Consider the following 12,104-nt stretch of genomic DNA (forward strand, 5'->3'; position numbering starts at 1 on the left):
CTTTGACTCAGGGTTTCACTAAGATGCTCAGGCTAGCCTTTGACTCAGGGTTTCACTAAGATGCTCAGGCTAGCCTTTGACTCAGGGTTTCACTACGATGCTCAGGCTAGCCTTTGACTGTCTAGTCCAGGCAGGCCTTGAGCTTCCTTCCTGTTTCAGCCCTATAGTAGCTCGGGTCGAAGGCCCTCACCACCCGACCTCCCAGAAAGAACACTTGTCAAACAGACTCAGGCTCTTCGTTTTTAAAATTTTCTGTACAGCTTGACAGTCTCATATGTTCCAACCCGGGTCTGTCAGAACTTTTGGTCCTCTACCTCCTGAATGCTGACTGAAAGTGTGGCCCACCACACCCAGTTACACTGAAGCTTAAACAAGCAGACGGAGGCGAGTCTAAGGTGAAGGCGCTGTGAGGTATTTGTGTCTCACGTTACTAACGTGGGGGTAAGAAACACCTTAGAAATGCCCTAAGAGACAAGCACGTGACATGCATTTACATTGACATGAAAAGCTTTGTATTAAAAGGATCTTCTCGGACAGTAACAAAAAGGACATCCCCCCCCCACCCCGGAACTCCAAGCCACCATTCCTCCCAATATACAAATACAGAAGAAAAAAAAAATGCCTTTATGACTTTGCTTCAGTAATTACTGGCTTTGCTAAGGACAAAGGCACCCCAGTCTTCTGACAGCCTTGCTCACGTGGTCTGGAGCGCATCCAACTCAAACGCCAGAACGAAAAGCTGCAGCGGCATTCTTTTAAAGAACAACCTATCTGTAACTAATAAATGGACGTCCTGCCCATCGGAAAGGACACGTGGAAGGTGCGGGAGCGACGGACTTGGGGTGACAGGGCCCCGAACGCCCTGCCTCCATGCCGTGCAGTTTCACAGGCCGAGCGGCCGCTCCGGCTTTGTCACGTTTTCAAGGACTCGGCGCGGCCGGGTGTTTAGTTTTTGGTAAAAGTCAAGTCAGGGGAGACATTACCTCATGCTGCTGAAAATAAAAGGTCGAGATCACACAATCAAGGACACAGGGCTGCCGGAAACGAGGGCTGCCAATGTTCAGTTCTCCCTCAGGGGGGAAAATGCCCTTTTGCACATTCTTTTTCACAGAGAGGTCTGGGGGGACAGGAGGGACACTGGCCACACCGTCCCGGCCCGGAGGTGGGGAGGGGCGCTCGGCTTTGGGCTCAGCCACGGGGACGGGGCCATGTCTTTCACTGAGGGTCACGGACGAAGACCCTGGGGAGCTGGGACAAGGCAGGCACGTCTAGCCTCCGCACCTGGGGCTGCGGATCGGCGCGCCCTATTTTGCAGGGAGACGGCGCGGCGGCCGAGCCACCTCCTGAACCCGGGACCCCGAGCCAGCTACCCTAGCGGTGTCCCTCAGCCTCAGGCGCAGACACCGGGGGTGCGCGAAGACTGAAGACCGCAGCCCGCCGGGCTGAGGGAGAAGCACCGAGCCAGGGTGGGGGAGGGGCGCAACAACCTTCGCGGCCATTTTGTCCTCGCCCCACTTCCGTCTTCTCTTCCCGGACTCCCCCCCCTCCCCCACATCCCTCCCAGGCGCTTCTCTCAGGCAGCCCGGGGTCTCCAAAGAGCCCAGATGGCGGAGAACACGGCTCCCATTGGTCCGCTGCGAATGGACCCGCCTTGCTCCCTCGGCTTCCTTCCGCCCTCACCGGCTCGCGCCGACCGGGCACGCACGCGCACACTCTGCCGACCCCCTCCCCTCCCCCTCTAGCCCTGAGTGACAGCGGACTCCCGCGCGCGGGCTCTCGGCGCCCCGCCCTCCCCTTTCCCCCAGGCCGTTCCGAGAGCGGGGGCGAGCATGAAAGTTCCAGAACGCCGCGGTCGTGCGTCATCGCGCGGTGGGGCGGGGCGGAGGCGGGTGTTAGGAGAGCGTCTTGGCGCTTGATTGGTGAGGTCCGAAGAGCCCCGCCGTCTAATGGCTGAGGAGCCATGATAGGCAGCGAGAAGGGGCGGGATCCTTCTGGAAGGTTCTAAGACTGGGTATAAGAGACAGTGAGGCGGGCGGAAACCGGTCTCATTGAACGCGGCGCCAGCTTTGGGGGAAAATCGGTGCGGTGTCCTCGCCAGCACAGCCGGGCCTACACGCGAGGTAACGCCTGGGGCGCGGGTGGCGGCAAGTGGCGGGCGTGCTGCAGCGCGCGGTGGGCGCCGGGGAGGGAGCGCGGCCCACTGCAGTTGTAGCGGAGAATGGGCTTAGGCAGGGCGGCGCCGCCATATCCTTGAGGTTCCGCGTGGCGTGGGAGGGGTGCCGCAGCGGCGTGGGCCGCTCCCATTATTTGGGCTACGGATTTGGCACCGCAGCCTTTATCTTGGCTGCGGGCTAAGCGAAATTGTATTTTTCTTTCTGGGTCCCCAGGGGAAGGGAAGCTGCTTGGAATAAACGAGACGGGCGAGTCTGGCGCCCGCAGTGCGCGGCCCTGGCGGGGGGGGGGATGGGCGGTCGGAGTTGGGCCACGTGCTCCACCATTGTCGCAGAGCTTCAGGACAGATGGTTCCTTGAGCCAGGGGCGGGTTCTGCCAGGGCTGGCACGGCCACCGCGACTGCGGCAGCGCTGTCCACAGCTTCCTGCCCGGCTGTGGCTGGTGGGTCTGGGCTAGGGAGAGTCTCGATGGCGGCGTGGAAACCGGGAGAGAGACCGCTTAGCCGTTCTCGTGTTCCATTTTCTTTCAGCAACCATGTCTAAGGGACCTGCAGTCGGTATTGATCTTGGCACCACCTACTCGTGTGTGGGCGTCTTCCAGCACGGGAAGGTGGAGATTATTGCCAATGACCAGGGTAACCGAACCACGCCAAGCTATGTGGCTTTTACTGACACGGAACGATTGATTGGGGATGCTGCGAAGAATCAGGTTGCGATGAACCCCACCAACACAGTTTTTGGTAAGTAGCCAGCTTTTAGTGCGGGCTGGGAAGGTTTCTAGATTACTGCAACCTGAGAGGTTAGCGTTACGGCTGACGTAATGTTTGTTATTAATTATGGGCCTTTGCTTTCCTGCTCCGAATCTTAGACTCGCTAACCCGGATGTCAGGCGTCCCCCACCCCGTGATAGGGACCACTCCCTTTAGTGTAATAATCCCTCAATCTGTTTAATGGTGGATTTTAATGAAGTCCATTTATCTTGTAGATGCCAAACGTCTGATCGGACGTAGGTTTGATGATGCCGTTGTACAGTCTGACATGAAGCACTGGCCCTTCATGGTGGTGAACGATGCAGGCAGGCCCAAGGTCCAAGTAGAGTACAAAGGAGAGACAAAAAGCTTCTACCCAGAGGAGGTGTCCTCTATGGTTCTGACTAAGATGAAGGAGATCGCAGAAGCTTATCTGGGGAAGGTGAGCTTTAACAGGTGTCATCTGGGATGGCTCTTTTAACTCAAATCAGCACTGTTCAGTGCTGGAATTTGCTATGCTAACAGTTGTGCAATTCATCGTAATTTCTAGACGGTTACCAATGCTGTGGTCACAGTGCCAGCCTACTTCAATGATTCTCAGCGGCAGGCAACAAAAGATGCTGGAACTATTGCTGGCCTCAATGTCCTTCGAATTATCAATGAGCCGACTGCTGCTGCTATTGCCTATGGGCTAGATAAGAAGGTATGTGTAAGCACAGATTGCTTGGGGTTGGTTTGCACAACAGAAATAAACGCTGAGCTAAAAATTTTATTCAATTTCAGGTTGGAGCTGAAAGGAATGTGCTGATCTTTGACTTGGGAGGTGGTACTTTTGATGTGTCCATCCTCACGATTGAGGATGGAATTTTTGAAGTCAAATCAACAGCTGGAGACACCCACTTGGGTGGAGAAGACTTTGATAACAGGATGGTCAACCATTTCATTGCTGAGTTTAAACGAAAGCACAAGAAGGACATCAGTGAGAACAAGAGAGCTGTCAGGCGTCTACGTACTGCCTGTGAACGGGCAAAGCGCACCCTCTCCTCCAGCACCCAGGCCAGTATCGAGATTGATTCTCTCTATGAGGGAATCGACTTCTATACCTCCATTACCCGTGCTCGATTTGAAGAATTAAATGCTGACCTGTTCCGGGGCACTCTGGACCCTGTAGAAAAGGCTCTTCGAGATGCCAAACTAGACAAGTCTCAGATCCATGATATTGTCCTGGTGGGTGGTTCGACCAGAATCCCCAAGATTCAGAAGCTTCTGCAGGACTTCTTCAATGGAAAAGAGCTGAACAAGAGCATCAACCCTGATGAAGCTGTTGCTTATGGTGCAGGTAAATACAGCCCTACACACCTTGATAGTCCCTCTTTAAAGAGTCCCTAAATCATTTCGCTATGATGATGGATTCCAAAACCATTCGTAGTTTCCACCAGAAATCCTGTGTTGGCTAGTTCCTTCCTTGGATGTCTGAGCGAATGAAATGTGTTGAAGAGGTTGGAGTTATTTAGGGTGGGCTTTTTCTAACTAACATTTTTCCTTTCATAGCTGTCCAGGCAGCTATTCTATCTGGAGACAAGTCTGAGAATGTTCAGGATTTGCTGCTCTTGGATGTCACTCCTCTTTCCCTTGGTATTGAAACTGCTGGTGGAGTCATGACTGTCCTCATCAAGCGCAATACCACCATCCCTACCAAGCAGACTCAGACTTTTACCACCTACTCTGATAACCAGCCGGGTGTGCTCATTCAGGTATGTTAATGGAATTTTTCTGTTTGTATGGAGAACCCAGGAAAGTCTCGCTGTGATGATGGATTCCAAAACCATTCGTAGTTTCCACCAGAAATCCTGTGTTGGCTAGTTCCTTCCTTGGATGTCTGAGCGAGTCAGTTTTCCCTAATTGAGCTTAATCTACAGAACTATTTTAAGTCCAACCAATGTCTTAATTGTATCTTTAAATTTTCCTCAAGGTGTATGAAGGTGAACGAGCCATGACCAAGGATAACAACCTGCTTGGAAAGTTTGAACTTACAGGCATCCCTCCAGCACCCCGTGGTGTTCCCCAGATTGAAGTCACTTTTGACATCGATGCCAATGGCATCCTCAATGTTTCTGCTGTAGATAAGAGCACAGGCAAGGAGAACAAGATCACCATCACCAATGACAAGGGTAAGTATGGACATTACACCTGCTTTCGAGAGGACATAACTTAGTCTTAACCAGGTTCTTAAGACTTGCTCATATTTTGACATTTTAACAGGCCGCTTGAGCAAGGAGGATATTGAGCGCATGGTCCAGGAAGCTGAGAAATACAAAGCTGAAGATGAAAAGCAGAGAGATAAGGTTTCCTCCAAGAATTCCCTGGAGTCTTATGCTTTCAACATGAAAGCAACAGTTGAAGATGAGAAACTTCAAGGAAAGATCAATGATGAGGACAAACAGAAGATCCTAGACAAGTGCAACGAGATCATCAGTTGGCTGGATAAGAACCAGGTAGGTATTCTTTCTGCCAATAATTGGGAGTAGATAAATGTTCAGTAGGACTGGGCTGAGTAGGGGTCACTATGATGAATGGTCCAAAACATTCGCGGTTTCCACCAGAATGTCAAGCAATGTTGGCAGTTAACCTTCCTTGGATGTCTGAGTGACTCAAAACACTAAGGAATAGATAGGTTCCTGTTATCGCATAGGAAAATGAACTGTCAGTAGACCTTTTATTAAATTGTTAATTTTCTCCACAGACTGCAGAGAAGGAAGAATTTGAACACCAGCAGAAGGAACTGGAGAAAGTCTGCAACCCTATTATTACCAAGCTGTACCAGACTGCTGGTGGGATGCCTGGAGGAATGCCTGGCGGCTTCCCTGGTGGAGGAGCTCCTCCATCTGGTGGTGCTTCTTCAGGGCCCACCATTGAAGAGGTGGATTAAGTGAATCCAAGTAGAGGTGTAGCATTGTTCCACAGGGAAATATTTGAAGGACCCAAATTTAGCAAGTTAACATGGCAGTTTCAAATTCAAACTGCTACAATAAATTTACTGGGCATTCTCAATACTTGAACATGGAACATGTGCACAGTGAAGTAAGCATTGCACTTTATAAGCACTGTATCCTAAGTGGAAAATGCAATGTCTAATAAAACAGGTGGAAAATGTGGAATGTCTAATAAATATTTAAATTTGCACCATACAGTTGTTCTGACTGATTTTAACTTCTAGTTAGGTGATTTGAGGTAGGACTCAGCTGATCTTTCTAAATGCTGATATGAGGCCTATGTAGGGTAGAGACAGTTAGCCTTAGACTAGAAATTTAAGAAAATTAACCTTGGGAGAATAAGGTTGAGTGAGTCCCATGTCTTGGTTTCAACTTGCAGATTTCCATGGATTTAACCATATTTAGTTTCTATTTTGAGGACAAAGCTGAAGGAGCACAAGATTCTTGGGTGTGCGGCAGCCGTGTTTTGACTTGGCAGAGGCCTAAAGTTGGGCAGTTTGTCAGAGTTGATCTGGATCCCAGGAAAGGATTGAGTAAGCTGCCATCTAGTGGTAAGCCTTGTTCTCCAAGTGGCAGACAGTTGTACAGTTAGGTACGATACTGTATACAGCAACCTAGCCTGATGTTGCTGTAGTGCTTACATCAGGAGCAGATGGCAGAGCTGCTCTTGTAGGTTAGTGACACAAATTGAATGGAAATCTGCTTTTCAGCCCAATTTTTACTTGGGCTACTTGGGATTGTTTCTCAGGTCACACCTTGTTTTCCTATGTAATGAAATGCTTTTGAGGCCACAGTCCTTTACCTTAGGGTCTCAGGTAAAGGGAAAATAAAGCTGGGTGGTGGCAGTATATGCTTTGTAAGTGGATGGTCCAACATGGTCTGCAGAACTAGTTCCAGGACACAAAACCCTGACTCAAAGCAAAAAGTGAAAAACAGCATTGTAGTTAAACTGGGAAATGTATTAAGGCACTAAGCAAAACTAGAGGACAGGATGTTCAGGGACAGCGTTATTCCTGCTGCCATTTACTTTGATCCCTAAATCCATTACAAGGAAAGTAATTTCAGAGTTTAGCCTATTAGTTTAGTCTTGCCTGGAAGTACTGGGGTCACTGGCATTACTAACAAGCCAGGATTTAGCTAATTTTATTTCTCCAAAGTTCCTCCAGTAAATTCTGGCTTTTTGAGACTGGGTTCCTCTGTAGCTTTGGAGTTTGCCCTGATCCCTGGTAGATCAGGCTGACCTTGAACTCCAGACCCTTGCCTCCCAAGTGCTGGGATTAAAGGTGTTAGTTCAAGGCTCTAGACTTGAGTCTTAGTTCAGATGGAATGGAGCAGTGGTAAGACCTGTTTTATATGGTCCTGTCCAATACTGATTTTAAGATGGCTTTGTCCAGCAGATGGCAGTAACTTAATTTTAAAGCAACAGCCAGGAAATAATTTTTCTCGTGGTTTTTCCAAGGCAGGATTTCTTTGCATAGCCCAATCTGTTCTGGATGGAACTGTAGACTAAGCCCTCATTCAGATCTCCCTACCTTGGTATCCCGAGTGTTGGGATTAAAGACATGAGCCACCATGCCCAGCTGGAGCAATTTTGCTGGGGGTGCTTTTTGGTTTTCACATGTTCCACATTTCACATTGGCAACATGACGAAAAATGGTAATGTTAGGCCGAGGCAGGCCCTCATGTCCAAGCATATGAGCGAGTGCCTTGCTAGGGATGGGGTGGGGCATGACTTGTGTAGAGAGTTTAGTGTGTGAATGGGGGTAGACTAGAGAGAATCCAAGTGGGGTAGGAAAAGCAAAGGCTTGGTGGCTATAAGTTCCGGTCTTAATTTAGCCTTTGAATTTAAGCTTATTTCTGAGCTGACCTTTGGAAAGACAGTGTGCTAGGAACTGAGGCTCAGGTGGCAATGCTTGACCAGCAGGGTTCATTCCTGGTGCCAAATAAAACTTGGTGTGACTGTAGTGTACCAGTAAGGAGCTGGAAGAAGTTCAGCAGCATCTGTAGTTGTGAATTCAAGGTCAACTTTGGCGGTATCAATCACATCTCTAAGAAAGAACAGCTGGGCAGTGTTGGCACGTGGAGGCAGAGGCAGGAGGATTTCTTAGAGTTCGAGGCCAGCCTGGTTTTAGGGCAAGTTCCAAAGCTACAGAGAAACCGTGACTCAAACAACAAAAAAAGTTCATATACCATCTCTTTTACTTGTTTCAATATTTTGTGTATATTCACAGAACGACGCAAAACAATTTAAAGAACCCTATACCATTGCTGTTTATTAGTCCTGAACTCCCTTAGCTATCTATTTGAACATTTTGCAGACATGGAAGCATAACACATGAGCTTTTGTGACTACTTTGCATACCTAATACCGAGTGAATGTAGGGGGAAAGAGCAGAGAGAGATACAAGTGGGAGGGAACTGTTAAAGGTATTGGGATGGTGGAGAAGGAACAGAAATGAAAGTGTTTTTCCTATTTACAAGTAGCTAAGGCTGGGGGAGGTGCCTCATCCCTGGAATCCAGCACTGGGGGGGGGGGGGAATGCAGAAGGAAGGCAAGTCTGAGGGCGTGGTGGTATGCCCTGTGTTTTGATCTGTATTTGCAGTGGGGCTCAATTCAAACCAGTTTCCACTCTCAAGTGGGAAATACTGGGCAGACTTGAAAAGAAGGCCAACGACAAGCAAGAAACCAGTTGAACCTTGGGAAGTTCAACAGAAGCTTTTTTTGTTGGTTCAGTATTTCTCCTGTGCCTGTTGTACCCTCTAAAGGTGTGCAATGCTGAGCAAATTACTTTTCTGAAACTACCTGAAGAGTGGAGGTTAGAATACTCGATCATCAGGAGAATGAAGTGAGCTAGGATGTGCAGCTGACTTGGGAGAGGGTTCAGTAAATAGGCCTATCATTAGCTTTGAGTAAACACTATTTCCTAAGGGGGCCATAAAAAGCACCAAACACACAGCTTAACAACAGATTCCTTGTCTCCAGAGTAGGTACTGGAAGTCTGAAGTCAATGTTTGGGCAAGAGTCATACTTGCCAAGGAGGGGACTCTCTTGTCTCTAGTCACCTGGCTGTCATATTGTGCTTGTCAGTGTGCAAATTTAATATTTTAGAAGCATGACCCTAAACGTTCGCTTCTCTGTAAGGACCTGACTTTCAAATTTGCAAAGTCACTCTCTGAGGTTCTGGGATTAGGATTCAAGGACAGTTCAAACCAGAGCCATCAATCACATCCCTGGTTGTTATGGGGAAAGAATCTTTTCCAGTTCTTGTTTGAAAATAGAAAATGAACCCTTGGACAAAATCTAAATAGGTGAGACCGAGGGAAAGGCCTTTCGGCTGGAGTCTTTCTATGGCGCTGCCCCCACAGCAGGCCATCGGCTGGGGAGCTCTTTCCTCTCCTCCTTCATCATCCCTGCATTGTCCCGCTGGATTCCCAAACAATGCCTAATTCTATTATTTCCAGTGATTTCCCCGTGGATGGCAGTTTATTTCTGTCATCAAGTCTCTGATGAAATGTTTAGTCCAATCCCAACAAATCGTGTATAGTGTTAACATGTCACAAGCTGCCCGCGGCCTGCATTATGTGGTAATTTGGAAGCGAGAGAAGTGATAATATAAGGCCAGTCTTCCATTGTGAGCTTGCATTAATGCTGAAGCTGGTGATGTCAATTGACAGCCCATCGATTTGGGCTAACAGTGCACGGAGGGGGCAGAATTGGGGCAAGGCAGGGAATAAAGGCTATCGACATCCAGTCACCAGGATCCCGGCAGCTTTTAATCTATTATTGCCCTCTTTTAATGTAACTCCTGTCAACTGCATTTCCTTCTACTAGCCCTGCCCGCTGAGCTGAACTGGGAAGCCAGTGGGGTGCCACCCCCAGAGTGGCTCAAAGTTCCCCAGTATTGATTCTCTGATGCTCTGGGGTGTGAATTATAATTATTTCATTAAGCCCTTTAATGGGTATCAACCATGAACCTTCCCCAGTCCAGGCTGAGGAGGCCAGGGCGAGGTCCACATCATTAATCTATGTTCATCTCGTTGCCACCAATTGTCCAACTCTCGACCCTCATTTATTTTTTTTTCTCCTATTATCGCGTCTAAGGTTTTAGCTGGAAGCGGGTCGATCTACTCGCAGAGAGGAACTGGGAAGAGGAACTGGCTGATTTGGGGAAACTTAAGGGGAGGCCACAGCTGAGCAGACTGCAGAGCTGGCTATTCATACTAAGGGACTAGCTTAGCATCCCTCAGACCAGCGCCACCTAGCTCTAGTTGGCTTGTGCAGGGAGGTGACACAGGAGATCTTGGGACAAAGCAAGAGGGCTGATAGCCCCTTGTAACTGAGTCCTGTGTGGCTTAGGAATACTCCACCCCCTCGCTTAAGTCATCATCACTTGTTAGGGTGTCTGTAGGCTCAAAAGAATGCCTTGTGCCTGCAAGCAGCTTAGGTTCCAAGAAGTGGGAGAGGATGAGGATAATGGCGCGGCTAAGTGTTGAGCGAGTCATGGAACCCAACAGAAGGAACACTGGACCCACACTTGGATGAAGGAGGCAAGGCCTGCCTGGAGGAGCCAGTGCCTAAGACAACCCTAAGGAGAGAATGGGAAAAGTTGGAAGAGAGAGGAAGGGCATATTGATCAGTGGCAACAGTTGCTGAAAATGATGCTGTGCAGGCACCTGAGATTTGGGAACCTTAAGTAACCTTGGCTCTCCCATCCGCCCCACCCCATTTTTGGCAGAACTGGGTTGAACCTAGAGCATCATGCACAGAAAGCAAATGTCCTGCCACTGAGCCCCAGCCCTCCACCCAACTTCATCTTCTAACCCACCTCTCTCTGCTGCTGAGTGTTAGCAAAGCCTTAGGAAAGCTCAATACTCTTCAGGAGGCATTTCTAGCCTTTCTTCAGATAGTTTTTTATTCTTGCCATACTTTCTCCTAGGTGAATTTCATTCCAGATCCCTTCCCTTCTTTGTTTTTGGGTACTATTTTCTAAAGATTTATTTGTTATGTGTACAGTGTTCTGCCTGCAGACAAGAAGACAAGGGCATCAGATCTCATTGTAGACCATGTGCTGGCTAGAAATTGAACTCAGGACCTCTGGAAGAGCAGTCAGTGCTCTTAACCTCTGGGCCATCTCATTCTCTCCTTCTCTCCCTTGGAATATGGACTGGCCTTGAGGACTGGCTTATAATAGAATGTTGACAAAGTGGCTCTGGAAACCCTCCAAATCTAGATTATTAAAGCCATGTGGCCGGGCAGTGGTGGTGCACGCCTTTAATCCCAGCACTCGGGAGGCAGAGTCAGGTGGATCTCTGTGAGTTCGAGGCCAGCCTGGTCTACAAGAGCTGGTTCTAGGACAGGCTCCAAACCAAAGCAACAAAGAGAAACCCTGTCTCAAAAAATCAAAAGAAAAAAAAAGAAAAAAAAAGCCATGTGGCTCCCACCTGGTTCCCTGGTATTCATTTTAGGAGTCTAAAGCTGCCCTGCAGAAGTCTGCTTTCTATGAGGCTTATCTAGAGAGACTACCCTGGCAGAGAGATATACAAGCAGCCTCTGGGTACCAGACACAGGAGTGAAGAGTAGGAAGAAGGACACTGCCCCAGCCACTAGCTGTCTCTCCTGAGAGGCCCGCAGATGAGCACAGCCACCCCAGGCCCAGAAGCAAACTAAATGCTGCTGGAGATACAGGTTTTTAAGTTTTAAAAACATGACTTCAATCTTCTTTTTCATGTAAATATTATAAATTAACTTATAAAGCTGGGGATTGGTGGGGCACACCTTTAATCCCAGCACTTGGAAGACAGAGGCAGGTGGATCTCTTGCGTTCCAGGACAGTCATGGCTGTTACATAGAGAAACCCTGTTTTGAGGGAAAAAAAAGAGGAACTGGAGAGATGACTCAGCAGTTGAGAGCACTGGCTGTGAAAGACCTGAATAAATCCAGACCCCCCTAGCAGGAAAAAATAGAGCCAAAAATCTAATCAGGGAGAAAATCAGAAATCTAGGATTAGCCGGTTCAGTTTCAGGAACTAGCTGAAGATAAAGTTAGATTGTAATCTTGAGAATAATATTTTTTTTTTCCGAGACAGGGTTTCTCCGTAGCTTTGGAGCCTGTCCTGGCACTAGCTCTTGTAGACCAGGCTGGCCTCGAACTCACAGAGATCCACCTGCCTCTGCCTCCCGAGTGCTGGGA

At 48.7% G+C, this 12,104-nt stretch overlaps 1 protein-coding gene and 2 non-coding genes across 3 annotated transcripts; all 3 read left to right on the top strand.

Moving 5' to 3' along the window:
- Positions 1-1,951: 1,951 nt before the first annotated feature.
- Positions 1,952-6,107, top strand: Hspa8 (heat shock protein family A (Hsp70) member 8). Its single transcript, XM_005347135.2, has 9 exons — positions 1,952-2,120; positions 2,703-2,912; positions 3,158-3,363; positions 3,472-3,624; positions 3,705-4,260; positions 4,473-4,675; positions 4,894-5,092; positions 5,184-5,416; positions 5,665-6,107. The coding sequence occupies exons 2-9, from the start codon at positions 2,708-2,710 to the stop codon at positions 5,848-5,850; spliced, it is 1,941 nt and encodes a 646-aa protein (XP_005347192.1). The 5' UTR covers positions 1,952-2,120; positions 2,703-2,707; the 3' UTR covers positions 5,851-6,107.
- LOC113456155 lies at positions 4,317-4,402 on the top strand. Its single transcript, XR_003377017.1, has one exon. It is a non-coding gene; the product is annotated as a small nucleolar RNA SNORD14 (small nucleolar RNA).
- On the top strand, positions 4,723-4,808 carry LOC113456154. The gene has a single exon (XR_003377016.1). It is a non-coding gene; the product is annotated as a small nucleolar RNA SNORD14 (small nucleolar RNA).
- Positions 6,108-12,104: the final 5,997 nt, after the last annotated feature.

This window comes from Microtus ochrogaster, chromosome 5 (assembly GCF_000317375.1).
Source record: "Microtus ochrogaster isolate Prairie Vole_2 chromosome 5, MicOch1.0, whole genome shotgun sequence".
NCBI lineage: Eukaryota > Metazoa > Chordata > Mammalia > Rodentia > Cricetidae > Microtus > Microtus ochrogaster.

Bases quoted from the DNA above. Each gene is read 5' to 3' on its own strand.
- Hspa8 (XM_005347135.2), top strand. From the start codon at position 2,708: ATGTCTAAGGGACCTGCAGTCGGTATTGATCTTGGCACCACCTACTCG. The intron at 4,261-4,472 runs GTAAATACAGCC...TTCCTTTCATAG, and splicing joins AGCTGTTGCTTATGGTGCAG to CTGTCCAGGCAGCTATTCTA. The intron at 5,417-5,664 runs GTAGGTATTCTT...TTTTCTCCACAG, and splicing joins GTTGGCTGGATAAGAACCAG to ACTGCAGAGAAGGAAGAATT.